Genomic DNA, 24,258 nt, shown 5'->3' on the forward strand with positions numbered 1-24,258 from the left:
GTGCTCGTTTTGGGGTCCGAAGTAGAGTCCCCTGAGGTATCCATTTTCTCTTCAGTGAGAAGCAGATTTTCGAGTGATGGAGATTTAACAGACTCAATCTGCTAGCGAAATACCCCCGCCCTCATTGGATTCATCCATTGCAGGGTCTTAAGTACCTCCGCAACAGATTTCGACATAAAAAAAAAATGCGTAAAGAAAACAAAAAATAAAAAAAATAAAATAATTATAATTTAAAAAAATAAAAGAAAAAAAAAACTTATCCAGAAAATATAACGGTAAAAATAATACTTAATCCAACAAAGCAAAAAAAAAAATGCGCCAGGAAAGTTTATCAACACTATAAGGAGATTAATCAGATTGCAAAAAAAAAATCGCAAGTGAAAAAGAAAAAGAAAAAGAAAATGAAAACTCTTTCAGGAAAAAAACAAAAAGGTGTCAGAAAAGTTAATCAACGCTATATGGAGATTAATCAGGTTGCGGAGAACGGAAGATAACCGTTTGTTACTTAACTCTCCACACAAGCGCACGGAGTGTGGCTGATGACGATGATCTACTGATGTAAGGATGATGGTGATGATCGTTCTATTGTTTCCCTCGAGTGTTTGCAACAAAGCACCGACTGGCTCGCCCGCTGGTGAACTCGATGACCTTGATGTTGCAGTGGCGTGATGCGATGAAATTTGTTGGCTAAAGATGAACAGCTCATCTGCCGGACTCGGCCGGAAATGACTGCTTCCTTTCTCTAACGGTTGTGCGGCAAATGCAATTCCGCGATGCTCACTACACTTTTGTATACTATAATTTTTTTTTTTTTTCTTTGTTTTTGTTTTCCGTCGATCTTGTTTTCCGTGCTGAGCACCAATGCTACCGACGCCAGGAAGGCAGCTCCCACACCTGGACCCTACCTATCGACCCATCAACTCATGAACCGGGGACCAACGGCTTTACTTCCCATCCGAAGGAAGGCGTGATCAGAGATGTTATGCCTCAGGACATCTCGGCGGCGCCGACTGGGATTGAACCCAGGCCTGCTGGGGTGAGAGGTAATCACGCTTACCACTACACCACCGGCGCCGCTTATACTATAATTCGCACACTCGCCACTTCCCGCGTCATCCTCAATCCGATTTATCCTTGCGATTTCAAACTAAAACATTCAAGGTGTCAGAAATACCGGATTGCCGGGACGGGTATTTTACAAATAATCAATCGGCACAATCACCACACTTGCAGCACACTGACAAAAAAGATGACCCAAGATTGGTGTACGGAATGATCTACCCCTTGACTAATGCAATCAATAATGAGCTTAACGATGAATAAAAGAAAATTAAATTTAATTTGAGTTCCTCTATTTATAATGGGTTCGTGGATTTTCCTATGTTTCGAGGGGTGCATCGATTAGCTTGGGACCGAAGATAGTACCAGAACTGAGCCAAAAAGTTGAGCACGTTTCATCGGGACCTTCTGCTCTTAGTCTCTATGGAACAAATATACAAGGTTCGAGTGGAAAGTGGATTTTTTTCGGTGGTGTTTTTCTCATGGAATTGCTGCATATTAGAGACGATACGTGGAATTTGCTTCGCATGTGTTAAAATTATATTATCACGACCTTGAATACAAAATTATTTCTCTGTTATAGTCGCTTTAACATTTTTAGGTTATTCTAGACTTTTAAGGGAAACAAATGACAAAAACAAGTGATCTCACGCTGAAGGAGACCAATACGGACACCTCTCAGTACTGACATCCCTAAATATGATCGGACTCAGAAGTTGAATTGGATTATAAGAACCCACTGTATCCAATTCAACTTCCGGGTCCGATCATATTTAGGGTTATCAGTACTGAGAGGAGTCCGTCTTGGTCTCCTTCAGCGTGAGATCACCTCTTTAAATTTGTTTCCCTTAAGAACCCACTGGCCCCGTAACGTGGGTAGATCACCTTTTCGTGGTACGTTACGGGATGTACGATCTACCATCGATTCCTAGTTCTGACTACTTCAAACTAGGGGAACAGGATTTTTCAGTAATCCAAGGAACACATCTTAGTCCTTGTTACTTTTTATGCCTTGTTGGGCTTTGTCCACCGAGGATGATCTTGAAACAAGGAAAAAATGAGTTAGTTAGTCTTCATCTATGTGATTCCTAATATTCTATTCGATGTTCTCTAGTTTGAAGTGGTTAAGACTAGGGTTCTGATGCATGGTCACTATCGGTGTCATTCTTTAATTTTGTTGCTAAGGAATCCAATTTTGCCTGACAAAGGGGCACGCCTTTGGAGGGTGTTTCAACACTCCGAAGGGTATAAATAGCGGAACCTTTCAATTAGAGTCGGATCCTTGCGATAAATGCAAGAATGACAACTGTAAAAAAAATCGAATATTTCATCATTTCTCAATAGTGATGGAGTACCAATAGTCACAGTGGTGTTAGGTCCCGAACAGAGGAAAAAAAAGAACCCACTGAACCAAACATCTGAACTTCCGCGAGTCATACTACCAAAGCTAGTTAAAACAAGATGCTCTAACATTAGCTATAAAATATGAGTAAAATGATAAAATGTAAAATTACGGCGCCACTGATCGGATACCGATCCAGGAACCGAGAAATCCTTTACAATGGAATTACCTACGACGACCCAAGTCGATTCAATGAACGACAGAATGAATGGATTGAATTGTCGATGAGCAAAAGGTTAACCCTGGGACCTAAATTTTCCCCTCATGGAATAAAATGTGGGCAGCTTCATTCTTTAATCTTCAGCCACACTTTAGGACTTCTTCCATTCTACGCGGAAACTGATTGACAGGTGGAAAAGCAATGGTCGTTAAATCCCTCACCTGTGGCGCTAGGCTTTCTTGAACTTCAATTGAGTCGGATCTGAAATCTTCAAGTTAAATGGATCCTATTTTCATGCTTGCGTTCTCCCAATAATCCACCCCACACAAAGGAAACGCTTCACTAAATCGCATCGCAACTGAACCGAATCCAACCCACCAACTTGTGTCGCTACTCGCTCGGCTAGTCACATTCGTACCTACACTTTCTCATTAATCCTTTAATTTCAATTCAAAACGATTATTCGTAGTTTACGACTCCCGAAGGCATCGTTTCCGGCGATTCAAGCAAAAACGAGATTCAGCTAAATTCGATTTCAAGGCTTCGGGTGGTAAAAGGATGTCGGCGTTTTTCCAACAAAGCCCTGGCACCACACAGAGAGCTCATTATCTATGGGTATTGTGTATCAGCCTGAGCGCTCGAACGAAGCGCGAGCACAATGAGCGCTAATATCGTTATCCTTGGAAGAGCGCCATAAGAATACAACACACGCCCAGCTCGCCGGCGAGACGCGGGTATAAGCAGATATTAATTACACGGCGCGCAACCTCACCTGACTCGTAATTAAATTATTTTCAAGACAAATTTGGCCAAAGTTCGGTACGTGTAGGTACGAGAGTGGGAAATCGGGAGACACGCGCGACAGCGATGGTGCCCGCCAATTTCCAGAGCTTCCCAACATCCTCCCTGGAAGGGAAGTGTGATAGGTTTTTATTTTCTCGCAATTCTTTGGATGGCATCGAACGAACGAAATGGAGACAGAGCTGAGTGCAGCGAATTTTAATTAAAGCGCTCGAGAGCTGTTTGTTTCTGTTACCATTTAATGAGAATCGGAAAATGTGAGCAGCGGGAGCACGTGTGTGCGGCTGTGAGGGGAATTGTCATTTTTTTAAATCCGAATTAAAGCGGATGACAGAGGGCTTAAGGATGTAATTCATGAAAGTTGAATTAGATTCTAATGTTTTGTCGGTGGGTTTGAAGTGAAGCAAAAGAAAGAGAAAAGAAGCTTACGGAGCATTTGAGCTTTTTCGCTCGCCCGTCGCACAGTGGGGTATTTTTCCATTCTAGCTGGTCAAAAATATTAAACCACACAACCTGTCAAAAATGCTCTTTTATTATATAGTTATAGGGATTTAATATCAAACAGGGATTGGGTTATGTTTTGGGAGGGAGGGTCTCTATTTGAAGATGTGTTTTTTTAATTTGTACATTGAAAAGTAATTTTCTGATTAAGTTGCCTACAAAGGACGAAGTATTGAGAACCATGTACAATGAAAAAAAAAAAAACTCGACAAAATTGAAATTGCAAATGTAAGCTTAATTTTGCACCATAAACCATTGTTTATATTTGTATTTTTGATTTTAACTACAGATAACTTTTCTTGGTTCCCATTTATGAGAGGTCGTAGAGTTCTCTGCATCTTTCTTGAATAAATGTCGGACTAACATTTCTTTCCCATCCCATTTCATTTATACATTTTTGCCAAAACATCAGCCTTATATATTCCATTAGACAACCCTCATAGGTCCTATAAGAATGCATAAACGGTATGTGTGACCATTTATACATTTCATTTGACACATGATCTTCATTAAGTTTTTACAAGGCGTTGGCTCATTAGTTGAATCATACATTTTATGAATAATCAGCTATAGAAAATTGCCAAACGCTATAAGGGGATTTCTATCCGTGTACCAGTTGCAAGGACGTGGCCAGGAGAGTTTCATCTGTTGGAAAAAGACACTTTCGCCATCTAAGAGGTAGTGGTTAATCCCAAACTACTATCTGATAGCAACGGGTGGGTCTACTTCTTAACAACAGTTTGGAGTTAGAACTACCTACACTATCGTGTAATTTCTTTTTTTGAAAATGTACCAATAAAAAGTGATAATTTTTTCACTGTCCGCCGGTGATTGGCACAGGATTGCTGAAACGAGACCGACGTCAAATAAAAAAAATAAGACTTATATCTACACAAAACTCCTTTAATATTTTAGACCGAAAATTAATCTTAAAACTTTTTTCTTTCCTTTATTTAACGTCGGTCTCTGTTCCGCAATCTAGTGCCAATCACCGACGGACATCGATTGCCATCCATTGACGGCAATCGAATGTGCAGGAAGGCAGCTTCCACACCTGCGTAGGATATCGCACCCATTAAACACACATTGGCCTGGACCAACGGCTTTACTTCCCTTCCTAAGGATGACGTGACTAGAGATTTTTATGCCTCAGAAAAATCCCACCGACCTCGGCTGGGATTGAACCCAGACCCATCGGGGTATTAGAAAGCAGTCACGCTTACCACTACACCACCGGCGCCGGCTAATCTTAAAACTTGAAAAAGCTGTAAACAATTCATTCCCCTCACCATCCCACCCGAACAGGGGAATTTGGTAATTGGAAAATTACGAAGACACCATTTTCAAAAACAATAAAGCTTGAGTCATTTAAAACTGGACGCACTGTTTATTTTTCTGCAGAGCTCCTAGTCGTCAAATCTGGAATGTTTTGACAGCATTGTGTTTTGAAATGTTTCCTCTTTCAGTGCTGAAAAGTTCGTCCCGATATATTTTGTTTAAAAGAACTTATACTTGATGGAAGCCGCGAACCGAAAATTAATTTTGGACACCCACTTGGAAAATCCGACGTGGTCAGTAGAGTGATGCAAAATTTGAAATTTTTGCTCCACAACACTTAAACGATTCCAAATCGGATCCTGACTAACCTCTCAAAATTTGAACCCATTTGGTGAGAAACTGAGATGGCACAAACCATTTGAAGTTTGTATGGGAATTACTATGGTAAAACCAAAATTTTTGTTCATGTATAGCTAATAATTCACCATATCAGTCTGCTTCAAAAGTTTTCAACTGTACTTGTAGGAAATTTTCCCAGCTACAACTTTGATCAAGACCACTTTTTGATTAAATGCAAGGATTGAAAGTTGTCAATGCGCTGATGTCTTATCATCATGCTCAATCAACTGCTCAGCAGGCAACATTGGTGTTTTTGGGGCGTTGAATAGGACACAAAAATCATGGCTACTATGTCACACTGCAAAATACAGTGTTGCCTACAGAGCAGCTGCATGATCATGTCATAAGTTTACCAATCTCTTAAATAATTAATAACTTTTTCCTGTCTCGTTTTACATAGAAATGTCAAGCAGAAAAGTTGTAGCTGAGAAAATTTTCTATAAGAATGGCTATCGAACAGTTTCGCAGCTCAATATGGAAAAAGCATAGAAGGCAATGAGCAAAAAGTTGAGATTTCCCATAGTAATTTACATGTAAACTTCAAATGGCTTGTGCGAAGTCTGTTTCTAACCAAATGAGTTGTAACTTTTGGAGGCTAATCAGGACCCGATTTGAAACCATTTAAGCACTGTGGAGCGAAAAAGTCAAATTTTGCATCAGTCTAGTGGTCAGGTTCAAAAATCGCAAAGTCGTTGAAATTGGCTAAAACGACCGTGTGCAGTGTTCTCAAACACTTCCGTGCGCGGCATACTATCGATCGGCAGGATCATAGCAAGCTGCATTTGAAGGTGTTGAGAAAGATTACGGCAAACCCAGGGCTGTCGGATTATAATATCGCCAAGCAATTAAATGCCAGCCAATGCCAATGTCAGAAGGATTCGTCAGCGAGAAGGATTTCGATCTTTCCCGGCCAGTAAGCAACCAAACAGGACACTGAAGCAGAATCTATTGGCCAAAAGACTTGCCCGGAAGATGTACAATGAGGTCACAAAGTACGAAGGATACATCCTCATGGGCGATGAAACGTACTTGAAGATGTATTATGGGCAGCTTCCCGGACAAAAGTTTTATGAAGGTTGAAAGGGTAAGAAAAGCAGCGGTAATAAAAACGCTTGCCAAATCGTTTTCTTATCTGAAGGATACCAAGGCGGAATCCTTCACGCACGACATCCCCGGTGAGAAGCCCTTCAAGGTAGTCATCAGGGGTCTACCAAACTTCGACTCCAAGATGGTCGAAGCTGAAATCAACCGGTACAAGCTTGCCCAAATCGCTGTCTTCCGAATGACAAGGAGAGACGAAAACGTGAAGACGTACCCGGATTGTCTTTTCCTGGTGCACTTCCAGAAAGTGACGGTGACGCTCAATGCGCTACAAGCCATCCGATCGATCTACTCCATCATCGTACGGTGGGAGCCATACCGTGGCGGCCATCGTGACGTAACGCAGTGTCAGAGGTGCCTCAATTTTGGACACGGTACCCGCAACTGCAACATCAAGCCACGCTGCAGCAACTGCGCTCAAGAACACGCCACTTCCAACTGCGGATGGAGCCGTGGCGATAAAATGCGCTAACTGTGGTGGTGCACATCAGGGTTCCGACAGACAGTGCTCCAAACGCGAGGACTTTAAACGCATCCGAAAGCAGGCGTCAAGCAACAATCAACCAGGACGCAAGAAGGACAAAACCCCAGCATTCAGGACGGAGGATTTTCCGCCTCTTCGTGCTCCCCAGCAAAGGCAAACGAATTCGCGGGTGCAACCCGCCCCCCTCAAGAAGCTTCCGGTTATTCTGATGGCCAAAACTCTCCATCCCCCTGGATTCTAGGGACAACCAACAGCGCAAAACAACAACCCCGATCTGTTCTCAGCGGATGAACTGATGAAAATTTTTCGTCAACATGTCCGGTGCTCTTCGTAAGTGCCGCAATAAGCCCGAACAGATCGAGGTACTCGGTAAGTTCATCATCCAGTATGGCGTCTAAACCGCTAACTATCGTCACCTGGAATGCTTGCTCTGTAAGAGCAAAAGAGATTGAGCTTGCCGACTTCCTCCGCAAGCACAGCATCGACGTGGGCCTTCTAACCGAGACCCATCTAAAGTCCGGTGACAGCTTTTGGTTGCCTGACCACAACATTATTCGGCTTGATTGCACCAGCTCCAGGGGGGTGGTGTTGCGGTCGTCGTCAAGAAAGGAATAAAATACCACACTCTGTCCCATATCCGCACCTCTATCAACGAGGCCCTTGGTGTGGAGGTGGAGTCGTCGACTGGATACGTCCAGTTCATCGCCGTCTACTGCCCTCGACAGAGTGCCGCCAGCAGCGGACTAGCGGCTAAATTCAAGAAAGACCTGTCCATCATCACCCGTACCTGTTCCCGCTTCTTTGTTGGAGGAGATGTGAATGCTCGCCATAAGGCCTGGTGGAACTACCAGCAGGACCAGAACGGTCGTCTGCTGTTCGACCATTCGCAGCATGGGCTGTACTCCATTTGGTTCTCGGACGAGCCAACATTCATCTCACCGGCAGGCAACCCATCGACGCTAGACCTGTTTCTTTCAAATACCAGCTTATCCAAGCCGGTAGCCTTAAACGAACTCAGCTCCGACCATCAACCGGTGGTGGCTGAACTGGGATAGAACGTAGCTCCTGCTCCAAGCCTGCGCAAGGACTACCATCGCGTAAACTGGGCCCAGTTTGGACTCGTGGTAGACAGGCACATCATCGACAACCCGCCGCTTGACTCCGTGGAGGACATCGACCGAGCGTTAGAAGGACTCCACCAAGCCATAACCGTGGCTGACGAGGCGTGCGTCCGACGAATTCATGTGAGGGGTAAGTTTATTGCCATTGATTCCCACACCCAACTCTTAATTCGCCTGAGAAATGTTCGTAGACGCCAGTTTCAGAGGACTGGAGATCTAGCGAGGAAACGTGGAATGGCCAATCTGAACAAGGAGATTGCTTCCAGAATGGTCTCACTCTGAAACGAAAGTTTCGGGCGGCTTGTCCAGAATCTGGACGACCGCTCCAGACCATTCTGGAAAGTTGCCAAGGTCTTAAAGACGCACCCTAAACCCATTCTACCACTCAAAGATGAAAATGATGACGATCGGCTCATAATCACCCCTCAGGAGAAAGCAAATGCGATTGGTGAGCATATTGCCAAATCGCACTTGCTTGGCTCCAACATCCAAAGTCCGCTCGAAGTTCAGGTTGAGCAATGCGTGCCATCCCTCCGGAGGATAGAATCACAGTGGAACAGATTTGCTCAACGCTGAAATGCACCAAAAACATGAAGGCCCCCGGGTTTGACGGAATATTCAACCTAGTGTTGAAAAATCTCAGAATGAAGGTTCACTCTCTGCTGGCTGCTGTCTTCAACAGATGCTTGGAACTGCCTTACTTTCCAAGTATCTGGAAGACAGCGAAAATCATACCTATCCGCAAACCCGGGAAGGACCCAACATTGCCTTCAAGCTACAGACCAATCAGCCTCCTTTCAGCGCTGAGCAAATTGTTCGAGAAACTCATTCTCAATCGTTTGCTCAAGTTTGTCGAGGAAAATAACATTCTCCTTCCGGAACAGTTTGGGTTCAGAAAGGGGCACTCCACCAGTCACCAGCTAGTGCAGGTGATGAATAACATCCGAAGTAACAAAGCTGTATCCAAGTCCACACCCATGGCCTTGTTAGACGTTGAGAAAGCATTTGATAATGTCTGGCACAATGAGCTTGTATACAAGCTTTGTAACTTCAACTTTCCATTACATCTGGTTAAAATCACCCCTCCAGCAAAGGTCGTTTAAGGTATCGTTGAATGGTTGTCTTTCAGACACGTTTTCCATCCCAGCAGGAGTCCCGCAAGGCAGTCTGCTGGGCCCTTTGCTTTACAGCATTTACACTTCCGACATTCCTCCCCTTGGAAACGGTTGCGTGTTTTTCCTGTTCGCAGATGCCACCGCAATAGCCGTCAAAGGAAGGATGCCTCGCGAAATAACGAACAAACTTCAACGATGCCTTAACGCCTTTGCTGATTATGCCACCACGTGGAAAATCAAAATCAATGCCTCCAAAACACAAGCGATCATGTTCCTCCATGGGCAATCGCCCAAAATGAAACCTGCTCCATCTTGTACTGTAATCATGGATGGCACAAGGGTTGAGTGGTCCGCCGAAGTAACCTATCTCGGGATGTTGTTTGACGAAAAGCTCCTATTCCGCTCGCATGTGGAGAAAACCGTAATCAAGTGTTTCGCCTTGGTTAGGTGTCTGTATTCGCTGATTTGCCGTAGATCCCGCCTCTCAAGGGTGAACAAACAGACTCACAGGAACAAAATCCAGGTCGCTCAGAATAGAGTGCTGAGGATGGTACTTAATCGTCCCTTCGACACTAGAATAACAAATTTACACGAAGAGACAGGCATTGCCAAAATAGGTAACAGAATTAACGAAATTCAGACTAAATTTACACAAAAATGTAATTAATCAGAACATGCTTTGATAAGCAATTTGTATACATATAGTAGGTTAGGTGTATATAGTAGTTATATGTTAGTTATAGCTGTAAATAGTAGTTATAAGTAGTCTCCTTTTTCAAATTTAAAACAAACCAATCCCACCAAGGTGGTCATTCTTAAAACAGGCCTGATAGGACTAGGAATTGTAATTAATAATAATTGAAATTTCAAAGGAATTAAAGTTGAAAAGACGCGTCTGTGTCACTTGATAAGTAATACATGTAAGCCACACAAATTCAAGAAATATAGATCATTTAAGTCAAAGTCAAAGTGAACGTGATCAGTTGCAATTCCATTAGCTGTGGGGACAGGCGTCACAACTAATTTGAAAGACCCAGAAAGTGGACGCGGACATCGGAATGAGAAGCACTACCAACGGCAACGACATCCTTCGAACGTTACACAGCTGAGTTTGACTACAATGATCACCTGCGTAATGCTGCTGCCAGGAAAACCAACTGAGCACGCTGTCTCTGGAGGTACCCAAGAACACCAGTTTGTTCGCTTCGATCCAAAATGGCAGTTTCATTTGCGACGGAAATGGTCACGACAAATTTGGTAGGACCCTGAAGGACGCGGTCATCGGAGGCTCTCTGAGTAGATTCACCATCTTTGGGACGTTCCATTGCAGTCGTTCCGTTAGGCTGACTACAAAATTGATCACCTGCAAAATTTCAACCGCAGTGCAATGGTGTAAGCACGCCATCACGAAAGTATCAGCATGTAAATCTCTTGGATTCCAAATGGCCTTTTTCAGGGCCACTTTATTTCAGCGGCGCCGGTGGTGTAGTCGTAAGCGTGATTACCTCTCACCCCAGCAGGCCTCTGTACCCTCCAACTCCAACAACCCTTTCGATTGACACCAGGAAAAAAACAACAAACGGTCCTTTTCAGGGCCACCATTTGAAAACAAAACAATAAATCAGCGCCACCAATTCAAATGCAGAAGGAGTTAAGATAATATATTTTCGAATAATTAAAAGATCTAAGATCTGGATTAAATGTAAAGTATTCATCACCTCTTTCTCTTACTATCGGCCTATACTTACTGGTATAGGTAAGTAGTAATATCATTCAGAATTTAATGTCACAAACAAACTTTTAAAATTACAGATATCAATAATCACTATGTTTTAAAATCAGCTACACGGTAGCCGTCCCAAACGATCGAAAGGACACCACCGACAAACCGACATGCAACTAAAACTTAACTCTCCGAGAATCTGCCAAAATATTGAATTCTTTTTATCTAGATAAATAGTTTGTCCGGAATAGATTAGACACGAACCAACTCATAAATGTTGTACTCGTGTGCGTGGCTAGGATAAAGATTTTCCGCGAACACGGCGGCAGATGTCGGTTCTGTGCTTTGATCAGAAATGTCATGGTAATTTGTATGGACATTCATGTCGGTTTATTCGAAAAACAACTGGCCATTTTCAGGCCATCAATTCAAAAACGGAAAGAGTTAAGATTATAGATTATCGATCAATTAAAAGAACTTAAGGCTCAACTGTTCCGTCCACATGAAGTTTCCGTTCGTGCCCCTAGGCACAGACCATTCTACTTTCTTTACAGTGCATACGGCTCTTAGGATGGCGTATTTATTTTTTCATACCTTACATACATACAAACCTTGATATATCACTTTTGACCAAGGGGCTGCTAAGCCAGTATTTTTTGGTTGGCTGCTATTTTTCACTCACACACTTACAACCAACGCCAAATAAACACATGCGGTATAAACGACAGCTGTAAAATATGCAATACAGTCGCAAAGCTCTCCTCAAACTCACTGGGGGTTTTAAAACACTCTTTTCCTGCGAGTTTAGCTCTCAGTGAGTGAGTGGCAGCGGGAATATGAAAGAAGTAAACAAAAACACCTCGAAAGAGAGGGAGAGTGAACTTCAGCGAGATGATGGTTTGACGTGAGGTGCGCTTTTCGAGACTCCGGATGACTTTTTTGTTCGACGCAAAAAGCTCAGAGTTCACCCAAAGTCTGAGTAAGAGTGTGTGATAGAAAACATGAACACGAATGGCAGCAAACTCCGCTCTCATTTGATCCCCCTTCGCTCACAAACTCTGAAGCTCAGTGGAATGATTTGGCAAAAGGAATTCTACTGTATGTATGTATGGAAGGTAGCCACCCGAGACGGTTTTATGACAGGTGGGCAGGAACTCACGGTCTCCCAGTGTTGGTGAGTTCTTTGCCGTTAATGTTCACGAAAAGTTCACTATTTTGCCATACAGAAATTCAAAACAAAATTTTTTATCTGCGGATTTGGACAGTTTTTGACCTGTTTCATACGACCTGAAGGTGTATGCTGGTTACAAATGCCGTGCCAAACTGATTTCCTACGCAATTAATCAATCTTTGATGTGAATTTCGCTAATAAACACGAGGAGCATTTCTTATAGCAAAACTTGCCATAACAAAATGGGCGGTTTATTTTAGTAAACAAACTAGCACTTCTTCCGACTGTGGCACCTATGTATTAGGCGCCTAGGTAGCCACCATCCCTTTGAAAATCTTGTCTTGTATGCAGCTCCACTTAATAACAAGATCAATTTCAGCTACCGATCTGAATTCACAATATCGCTGTATGAAGGGCCAAACACGGAGGGGTGGACCCGTAAGCAGAGACACTTGCACTTAGAACGCGAAATCCACTGGAATTTAAGAATCTCCTTCAAACGATACGATCCAACAAATCGAATAACGCAATTCTGCTTACTCTTACTTTGGCAGTAGGAATTCTTCTCCTCAGAAAAATGCTACGCTCGGCTCATTTCAAACTCGCGACCGAGGCTCCATCCAGCTTGCTATTGCCGCGACGACTAACACGCTTGCTTGTATTGGTAAAACCTAATATATTTCTAGACCAACAATTGAAATAGACGGAACAACCAAACGTTAACAATGACTTTAAACGCAAATTTCTCGAGAATCAAAACACACCCACAGAATCTAATACCAACATCTGAAAGAGAAAACTTCCTTTATCGAATGGTATTGTTAGTTTGTGTGGGTGTCTTTTGATTCTCGAGAAATTTATGTTTAAAGCCATTGTTTATGTTTGGTTGTTCAGCCTATTTCAATCTTCTGACTATCATTAATTTTTAGAACTTTTTGACGGTTGTCGTTATTTTGCTGAAATTAATGGAATTGGTCTTATGTTCACGAAATAAACCTGAAATTCTCGTTCCCTGAAGAACCCATAATTTTCCTGATATTCGTGGAATTACCCTAAATATCACAGAATTGGCCGAAGTTCACGTAACTTTTCTTAAACTTAACTGATCCTAACTAAATTTCCCGCATTTTTCCTGAAGTGAATGGAACTGTCCTGAAGCCACCGACAAACTTGCATGACACTTAATTCCGACCTATGTCCGAAAATCGTAAACGGCCGATTTAAATGTGCAGTGATCCGAACTGTCAAAACCGCAGGATTGTTTTTTTTATCTAGATAAAAATAATTTGTCCAGGATAGATCATAGAAGTTCTCGAAACTTTTCTGAATCTATGGCATTGAGCTGAAGCTATCGTAGTCTTTAAACTTAAAATTTTAAAATTTTCATGTAGTTCTGGATGTTCTTTAAGTTCTCGGAACTACCCTGAAGGGATTGGTACTTCATTGAAATTTTTAGCATTTCTATGAAATTCGTAGAGGTTCTTGAAAGTTCTGGCAATTTTCATGATGTTGATGGTACTAATATAATGTTTTTCTAAATTTTTCAGAAGCTTTTGGAACTTTATTCAAGTTCACGCAATTTTTCTGAGGTTCAGAGGACCCCAAAATTATTTACAGTTTTCTGGTCATTGTTTTTGGAAAAAATGTAAAGCTCCTGCATTTTTTTCTGAAGTTAATCGAATGGCACTGATGTTCTCAATTTTTTTTTTAATTTTAGAAACTTCCATATAGTTCCCCAAACTTTTCATATGTCTATGGAACAGCACTGATGATCAGACTTTTTCTAAAGATCTTTAAACATGTCTGAAGTTTTCAGGATTTTCTTGCAGCTCTTGTGAATTTCCTCAAATTATCTTGAAGAAAATGGAGCTATCTGATGGATTAACGCAGCGAAGGTGGTTTTAGGGTATAACCCTCCCCCAGCAATGAGGCAAATATAAAATTGTACTTTTCAACAAAATGCAATTGAATAGCACTGAAATCCCCAAGTAACCATACTTACTTACCAATCAGGCTAAGGCCTTGTTGTCCTCTGCTGTCCGAAGAAGTCATCTCCACACTACTTGATCCATGGCCACACTTCACCAGTCTCGTAGTCTGCAAAGGGTCCGCAGGTCACCTTCTACTTGGTCAATGCACCTTGCCCGCTGCGCGCCTCTTCTTCTTGTTCCTATTGGGTCGCTTTCTAGTACCATTTTCACTGGGTCGTCGTGCGACGTGCCCAGCCCACCGTAGTCGCCCAATTTTTGCAATGTGGACGATGGATAGTTCTCCCAGTCGCTGGTGCAATTCGTGGTTCATTCGCCTCCTCCACGTTCCGTCATCCATCTGCACTCCACCGTAGATGGTACGCAACACCTTCCATTCGAAAACACCTCCACGAGCATATGCGGCGGTGAATTTTATTCGACCGGAGCGTCCTCCGGAGTCCAAAGTAGGCATAGGCCTGCTAGGGTGAGAGGTAATCACGCTTACCACTGCACCACCGGCGCCGCTATTGATAGTGCTTCACAGAATTAATTTTCCAGGAATGTTATGTTTAGAATTTTTCCGGAAAGAATATATATTTAGCAAGCTTTTAACAGTTTCCTCTCTAAATCCCAATTTAAAAGAATTGAAAACGTGATTTTTGGTGAAGTTAGCCGAAATTGATTTATAGGATGCCAATACTGGTATTTCAATAAGAAATGATTTTTTATTAAGTCATTTTTACAACCCCAGAAATGCCGTTTCCGTGATACTATTTTTTATTTTTTTTTAAAATAAGTCATTAATTTTTTACAAGATCTAAAATGAACGAATTGTAGCATACATGTGAATCATTGCCCATAACAAACAGTTATGCAAACTTTCATACAAATCGGAGAAGGTTGAGTTTTGCCGAAACATCATTTGGCGTGAAACTGCTCTGTTGTATCTGCTTTTTTTTTAATTACATGAATATTTCGCACATCAGCTTGAATTATAGGGTGTCGCAGAATGTCTAAGTACGATTTAAAAAAACGATAACGTAAATCTGTTTGCAGAAAATTCGATTTTTATTTCGCATTAATGTTCTCTATAGTATTCTCTTCCAGTTAAAGGTCGAAAATCCGAGATCCGATCAGTCGTAAGCCAAGGAGCGGATTTTTGATCTCACGCTACTCATTAGCTTCAGCACAGATGCCTTTCCAACAATGTTGGATACTTTTTCCCAGTCTTTCGGAAACTTTGTAACGGAATCCGCTGCCCTTACATGTTTCCGCAAATATGCTTTGGTCAGGGCCCAAAAAGTTTCGATTGACCTGGCCTGGGGACAGTTGGGGGATTCATCTTCTTGGGTAGGAATTGGACCTTGTTGACTTTATATCAGGATAACGTCTCCTTGGAGTAATGACTGTCGTTTTAAACATCGCTTTTCCGGAGAAATGCTTCGCATTGTCACGGGAATGAAAAGAACCGAGACATGCGATACAAGAAACAGTTGGTCGAAATGTAAACATTGATTCAGCGTGATAATCAGCTGTTTAAACGTCACATGAAGCAAGCAGGGGTGTGTCGTGTTCAGACATTCTGGAACACCTTATACGTTGATCGATATTGCAATTTTTGTTGCTGTGTAGCCAGTCACAGTCTTGTTCGCCATATTAACAATTTAAGATTGTTTTACGTGTTTGCCAAACTAAATAATAAATGAAAAACGCAGCTTCTGTTTCAAGCACTGATCCTGATAGCTTACTGCTGACGGGAAAAAAAACACAACCAAACAAAAACGAGCAACTACCCATAGAAATTACATTTGCGGCCCTTCCCACTCCGTTGGCAGCTCATTACGAAAGTCATCAATTTTTCAACAGCTTCAAAATTGAATTCCTCCCCCTACTGACTGAAAGACAGAATGGCTACCTCGATGGCAAAAAAAAACACTTTGCGGCATCAAGTGGAGAAGTTGAGCGGAATGCGTAGGAAAGTACCAGCACCAGCCTCCCGACTGCGAACGGTTGTAACAACATTTCGAACGCGTGAGATGGTGAAAATTGAAAAACTTTTCCGACCCTCGCACCACCACCAACACCCAAACTCACTTCGGTCTGTTTGGACCATTTGCTTTCGAATCGGCTCGGCCCCGGAAAAGTTCTGATTTGATTCGATACGGTGTGTTGCTACTTTTGATTTGACTGGGAGGATTTCCGGGAACCGTCGAGGGAAAATTGGATCAAAACTTGAACTTCATCGTTACGGCATGATAAACAGGAAACACGGTACTCACCAGTTGATTGGGCCCGCCGACCGGTTAGTCCTTTCTCGTGATGCCGCGATACGTTGGCTCCCATGGTTGCTTCCGTCGTTAGGTGCTGGTCAATCAGCGCAGCAGAGTTCACAATACCATTATTATTACCATCATGCTTCTGATGTTGTGGCTGCTCAACGAGCAGTATCTCGTCACACCCACCCGGCTCACAAAGCACTAGATCACTATCACTTCCCACACCCTGCCTCTCGACCAACAATGGCGATGGCAAAATCAACTCACTTGCGCCGTAGCTTATGCAATCAATTTTCTCAATGCTAACTGGATTGGCTCCACCACCACCGACGACGACGACGACGTCAAAATCACGGCACTCTTCGTCTTCGTCCCGGCAGAACTTCCGGTGTGGTGCAATTTGAGCATGATAATTGCCACTTTTCGGTGCTGCTTCTACAATGGCTTCGTTACTATCGCCAACGTTACCACCATTGCCGTCGTAGCAGCTGTCGTACAAGTTCCGATGGAATGGACGGCGGCGGTCTTCACGGACCGGATCTTCACAACGAGGCTTCTTGTCCGGTACTTCACTTCCGGACGGGCGGCGTTTGGCAGTTTCGGTTTCACTACTGCCACTACACTGCTGGGTCTGCTTCTGTTTCTTCTTGCCCTTGGAGGAGTTTTTCGCTTTGCCTGGAGTGGCGGCGCTGGAATTGCTCCTCAGCGATGCCAACCGTTGGACTAGTTTGAATAGGACCTGCCGAGAGGAAATAGGAAACGAGAAAAGGAAACCATTAGAATCGAACTTCTCTGGCGGTTGTTGAAATGTGGTTGGTTGAAGAACCAGTCTAAGCTTGATTATGGCAGCAAGAAGGTGCATATATTGTTTATAATTTAACTCGTAGTGACTCATTTACACTTAATCATACACCATTTGCAGTTATGCATGACGTCAGACATTTGAAATTTCGAGAAGATTTTTATTTACTGCAGTCATTTTCAAGAGAGTTTTTTTTTCAGAAGACAGACTACGATGGGGCAAAACTCCGACCTTATTTTAAATATATATTATTTATTTGTTTATTTATATGATTATCATCTTTTACATTTAAGCCATACATACTGTTTAAAGTGACTTAATCCTATTCTTAAAAACTGGTCTACTTATATTAAAATCAAAAACATCACACACATCATTAAACATGCTGCAACATCTATCGAGAGGATTGTTATAGCCGTAAGCAGTACGATGTCCGGGAGTCCACAGAAAGTAATAGTTGCGGAGACGGCGAGCTGGAGTGTGATAATTGATGTTCCCGAGCAAACAACTGCAGTTAATATGATTACTAATTAAGTCAAATATGAACATCCTCTGGAGAAAGACTCGGCGATTTGTTAGTGTTTGCAGTACGATAAGCGCACATCTATGCTCGTACGGAGGTAAGCTATCTGGATTTGTCCATGGCAGACGTCGTAATGCAAACTTTATAAACTGTTTCTGGATTCTCTCGATGCGCAGTACATGAACAGCATGATATGGAGCCCAAATTTGTACTCCATATTCAAGAACACTGCGGACCATAGAGCAGTACAGCGCTTTCAGGGCGTGCACGTCGTCGAATTGTACAGTATTGCGGCCCAAAAATCCTAGTATGGAGTTGACCTTTGCAACTGTCATGGATATGTGCTCGTTAAACCGTAGTTTGCTGTCCAAGATGAGCCCAAGATCCTTAATGGCATTAACCCTTTCCAGCGTCGATTGATTCATAGAGTAATCAAAAATGATTGGAGAGTGAGAGCGGTTAAGGGTAATCACTTTGCATTTGGCAGCATTGGCTTGCATTCCATTCATCTGACACCAGGATGACAATCGCTTAATATCAGCTTGTAGTGCGCAACAATCCACGATCGATTTGATCACACGGTACAGCTAAAGATCATCCGCATATAGCAACTTACAGGAACTTACATATCACACACTTCGTTAATAAACAGAACGAAAATGAGAGGTCCTAGGTGACCCCCTTGTGGAACCCCCGATGGTATATGGAATACCTCGGATCTGGAATCACGTACCTTAACGAAAGCCTTCCTGGATGATAAGTATGATTTCAACCAACAAACGATCCACGGTGGAAGACCAAGGCGGTTTAGCTTCATAATGGCTAGGTCGTGAGGGACTTTGTCAAAAGCCTTAGAGAAGTCGATGTAAACGGAGTCCACTTGCTGACGCTTCTCGATGCTACCTATAAGAGTGTTCGTGTAAGTCATCAAGTTAGAGACTGTCGAGCGCTTTTTCATAAATCCATGCTGAAACTCTGAGATTATGGGTTGAACAGCTGGATACAACTTCTCATGCAGAAGACTTTCGAGAACTGTGGCCAAGCAGTTCAGGATCGAGATAGGTCGGTAATTTTCCACTTTGTGCATGTTACCGGACTTGAAGATTGGTGTAATTGAGGCGATCTTCCAGGCATCCGGAAAAACGCCATCCTTAAGCGATCGATTGAAAATATACATAACGAGAGTGGCCAACGATACTGCACAGTTCTTGACGAAAGACGGTGGAATACGGTCCGGGCCTGGACCTTTCGATGGATTGACTGAGCAAAGGGCTTTGAGAATAGCGTCTTGATTGAAGATGAGCTGCTGCAGGTGAATGTCGTATCTTGGTAGCTGATCAATGTATTGCTGCGGTGGAGGAGTTTGATCGTTTTCGAAAACACTTCGGAAAAAGTCAGCGAAAAGGTCAGCAGAAGCGGTGTCGGTGGTGGAGCTTCTACTACCGTAGGTGACATGCATGGGAATACCAGCTGATCTTTTCCAAGAGTTGATAAAAGACCAGAACGACGATGGATTTTCCTTGAAACCCCTCTGGAGGTTGTCGACGTACTCACGCTTCCTGCAAACTATTATACTCTGCTTCAACTAGCTGCACCGTATACTTGTTTGCTGCGGTCCGGGAACAAATGTAACGTTTTCGAGTTTTACGCAGACGGTTACGCAGATTACGCAATTGCGGATTCCACCAAGGTTGTTGGAATTGCAAACAAGATTTTCGTGTCTTCACCGGAAAAATATCTTGGAATACTTTATAGATGTTGTCGTAGAATACGGAGACGGCGGCATCAATGGTGGGTTGGTCAAGTATTTGTACCCAATCCAAGGCGGCAATCCTGGGTACGGAAGCGGATGATCTCTCGAACGGGAGTCAACTTTTAGAACCAACGGCTTGTGGTGACAATCAACTTTCATAATTACAGAGGGTGGTTCAAACAGCTCGATGCAATCGGAGTCACTGACGAGAACCAGGTCAAGAAGCTTACCATTCGTATTCACCAGATCGTTGATTTGCTTCAATCCAGCAGACAGTATGGACTCCACGGAAGCGGATATGATGTGATTTAAATTGTAACCAAAGGAAAAAAAATGGCATTTGGGTAGCGACTGTACTGCAATTGGATGGGATTGAGCACATCGATGTAAATTTACTTATCATTTCTGCAAGATTTCCGTTTGTTACGCTTCTACATTTGAATTTTGGATACTTCGATTGCGCTGTTGACATCAATTTTTTCTGTGCTAATTCATGGCCTACAAATAACACTCTTCTTATTAGTCTTCTTCTTCGCATTTCCAGCTTATTGTGTACTTTTAACTTGGTGTTTTTTCAGCACTTCCAAGCTTTTTTAAATCTCTGATAATATAAAACTGACTGACTTCGAGAATCCTGGACTGCTTTCGAAGCCTATGAACGGTACACTCAATTGTGATTTTACAAGCGGTACAACAACCAAACTGTTGAAGAAATGTCATCTAGAAAGTTGCTTTTTTCGGCGAAGTTATTCAGTGGATCAATACCTTATCGTTGGTGGACAGAAGTTCGGAACTAGCACCGCGTAGTGAGAACATCCCGAACTTCTGTATACCAATCATAAGGTCTTGATCCATTGAACAACTTCGCTGAAGACAGCAACTTTCTAGGTGGCAAGGATTTCAAGATATAACACGAACAAGGAAATCACAAAGTCAAGCACACTAGCACCGCGTAGTGAGAAAATTCCGAGCTTCTGTCCATTAGGTCTTGATTTACTCAATAACTTTGCTCAAGACAGTAACCTTCTGTACGTCCAGGATCGCAAGATATTCCATGTTGGTCCCTATTAGGTCAAATCCCATATGCTACGTGTACTCCATTTACGCGATTGCCTCGCGTAAACGGAATCATTCGAGACCAACGTAAATGGAATTAGTGTTGAACGAGTTCGCGTTCTTCGGGGAAAGAGTGTACACTGAAGGAACTAACAGAATTTCACCAACGACGAGTCCGTGTTCTGGAATCCTTGCCTTCCAAGGCTGCAGATGCCACCAAATCATCCCATCAATTTCCATCTAGGCAGAAGGGGCCTACAGTGAAGACTACTACTGTACTGGGAACCATCCTCTGTTTTAGTGTGGTACTTTCCAACAAATGTCAGTGACGGATAAAGACTCATTGCTACGGTCAAACAGGGCCACCAAGCCAAGGAATGTCAGTCAAAGAATTCCTGCAGGAATTGTCACACGTTGGTTTGCTTTAAACTTGAAAGGGACTCCAACCGAAGGGCTTAGCGGCGCCGGTGGTTTTGTGGTAAGCGTGGTTACCTCTCACCCCAGCAGGTTCAATCCTAGTCGGCGCCGCCGGCATGTTCTGAGGCATAACATCTCTGATCACGCCTTCCTTCGGAAGGGATGTAAAGCCGTTGGTCCCCGGTTCATAAGTTGATGAGTCGATATGTAGGGTCCAGGTGTGGGAGCTGCTTCCCTGGCGTCGGTAGCATTAGTGCTCAGCACGGAAAACAAGATCGACGAAAAAAAAAAAATCAAGGAAAAAAACCGAAGGGCACCAACCGACAGCAGCAACGTGGCCAAGAAAATACCTATGCCTACTTCCACTCAATCTGTATCCAATATTTCTCCTCCACAAGTAGCTAACCTGGCAGCTATTTGACAGCTTGGTAGCCGGCACAGTGCACCAATGCTCGTCGAAGGTTTTATTGGCGACAGCAGTTGTCGTAGATCCGGATAACGACGGCAATAGGATGCTAGATCGCGCTCTTCTCGATTCAGGATCGGAGAGTAACTTTATCACCGAATATCTCGAAGCAAGGTGGATATTTCGGGCCTTGGCATTGGTCAGGCAGCATCCTAGGTCAAACAAAGGATTGTGGTAATGATCCGTTCCCGGCTGTCGGAGTTCTCGCACCAGATGGCGTTCCTGGTACTTCCGAAGACAACAGCCAACCTCCCAACCGCTAGCATCAACATCACCGGTTGGGCGATACCGGAAGGAATCGAGCTCGCTGAGCCATAATTTTGCGTCTCGTCGGGAGTGGATCTCGTTCTGGGAATTGAAGCATTTTTCGACTTCTTCAACTCTGGCAGGAAGATCTCATTTGGGAAGCGACTTCCGGTCTTACAGGACTCTGTTTTCGGTTGGATTGTCAGGGTTTGCATATCAACTGCAATACAGCAATACTCCAATCGCTTGGAGGAACTACTTACTCGCTTCTGATTCATGAAGGAGGTAGACTCCAAGAACAATTATTTTCCGGAAAAGACTTTTTTTCTTCTGTTCACCACTGCGACCAGTAATTTGATCCCGTGTCCTTAGTTTAGTGCAAGTCGTATTACTCCATCACTATTGAGAAATGATGAAGTATTCGATTTTTTAAAGTTGTCATTCTTGAATTTATCGCAAGGATCCGATTCTAATTGAAAGGTTCCACTATTTATACCCTTCGGAGTGTTGAAACACCCTCCAAAAGCGCGCCCCTTTGTCAGCCAAAATTGGATTCCTTAGCAGCAAAATTAAGTAATGACACCGATAATTACCATGCATCAGAACCCTAGTCTTAACCACTTCAAACTAGAGAACAACGAGTAGAAGATTAGGAATCACATAGGTGAAGACTAACTAACTCATTTTTTCCTTGTTTCAAGATCATCCTCGGTGGACAAAGTCGAGTCTTGGCATAAAAAGTAACAAGGACTAAGATGTGTTTCTTGGAATACTGAAAAATCCACTTCCCCTAGTTTGAAGTAGTCAGGACCAGGAATCGGTGGTAGATCTTACATTCCGTAACATACCACGAAAAAGTGAAGCTATCTTTTCGAGTACAGTACAGCGAGGACCGCGTGATCCATACTCTGTATCGCTTCCCAAAAATGAAAACGTCATCTCTCGATTAGGCTAGTCTAGAAGATCGCAATTCGACGCTTTCTAGGCACCGAGCGAAGGCTTCGTAAGGACGCGGACCTCCGGAATCAGTACGTCACCTTCATGGAGGAGTGCGTACAATTGGGGCACATGCGAAAGATCATAGAGGATCAAGGATCGATCAAACGCTGTTTTCTTCTGCATTATCCGGTGGTGAAGGAGGCCAGCCCCACTTCCAAGGTCCGTGTGGTGTTCGAAGCTTAATGCAAAACGTCTGCGGGACTGTCGTTGAATGACGCATTACAGGTAGGGCCTGTAATACAGCAGGATCTTCGGTCCAGCATCCTGAGCTGAACACCGTCACTTACGGAACGAAACCGGTTCTGTTTCGCCTGGAAGAGGCCAAGAAGTTGCAGAACCAACTGGATAAGATTGACAAGTTGCGGTGGTAGTCATCCAACTGTGAAGAGGTCCTGCACGGTATCTCCGGTGACAATCTAGCGATTCGTCCGGCGGACGGCATCAATCTCTATCCTGATCCGTCAATAAAGGCTTTGGGTTTAACTTGGCTACCCGGAAAAGATGTCTTTCGCTTCCAGTTTGATGTTCCCCTTGCCGATTCCGATGAAATTCTCACGAAATGCAAGGTTTTGTCGATCATCGCTACGTTGCTCGATCCACTAGGATTTATCGGTGCTACAACGACAGCTGCAAAGGTGTTCATGCAGCTTTTATGGACGTTGGTGGATGCAAATGGCAAGAAGTTGGATTGGGACCAACCGTTACCTTCGATGGTGGGTGGAGAAAACTCCATATCCAGCTAAATAGCCATCCCTAACGAAATTCGAATAGATCGTTGCGTGATCATTCCCAACGCAGTGAAGAAGGAGATCCATTGTTTTTCGGATGCGTCGAAGAAGGCATATGACGCACGTGCGAAGTCAAGATCAGGATGGAAATATCAAAGTTAAACTTCTATCGTCGAAATCCAAGGTCGCTTGGAACTTCGCGGTGCATTACTTCCCGCTCAACTCTTCGAAAAGGTACGTGAAGCTACCAATCTTCAAGGCCGCACACCATTTTCGGTGGATTCTACGTATACTTTGCGATGGATTCAGGCTCCTCCGTCTACGTGGTCAGTATTTCAGGAACAGCTGAAGGCTGTGACTGGAGATACGTGGCAGGTGCTGACAATCCGACAAATTGATTTCGAGGGGAATAGGACCGAAGGATATCATCAACAATGACTTCTGGTGGCATGGACCGAGCTGGTTAATCGAAGAGCGAAATTTCTGGCCAATTTCGGATCCTGCTCCGGCAGAAAAAGGAGAGGAAGGAAGAAAGCGTACTGCAATTGTCGTTGAAGCGTCGGCAGTTGCTGATTTCTTCGAAAGGTTCATCCCCACATCGAAATCCTACACGACGTTGATTCGTGGCGTCTCTATTTGGCTGCGGTTGATACGATCGCTGCAGTCACCGGAGGTATTTCCGGATGAGCTGCGAGCCGTTCGGAAGA

At 43.4% G+C, this 24,258-nt stretch overlaps 1 protein-coding gene across 4 annotated transcripts in view; it reads right to left on the reverse strand.

The window, feature by feature from the left end:
- LOC135707146 (uncharacterized) overlaps positions 1-24,258 on the reverse strand; it is a 291,025-nt gene that overhangs the window by 143,031 nt on the left and 123,736 nt on the right. For all 4 annotated transcript variants that reach the window (XM_065228873.1, XM_065228874.1, XM_065228875.1 and 1 more), the window contains one exon: positions 16,565-17,300. In XM_065228873.1, coding sequence (XP_065084945.1) covers positions 16,565-17,300 — 736 coding nt within the window. The remainder of the gene's footprint in view (positions 1-16,564; positions 17,301-24,258) is intronic.

Source organism: Ochlerotatus camptorhynchus, unplaced genomic scaffold (genome assembly GCF_037179485.1).
Source record: "Ochlerotatus camptorhynchus isolate MF236.1 unplaced genomic scaffold, CSIRO-AGI_Acam_v1.1 ptg000304l, whole genome shotgun sequence".
NCBI classification, from domain to species: domain Eukaryota; kingdom Metazoa; phylum Arthropoda; class Insecta; order Diptera; family Culicidae; genus Ochlerotatus; species Ochlerotatus camptorhynchus.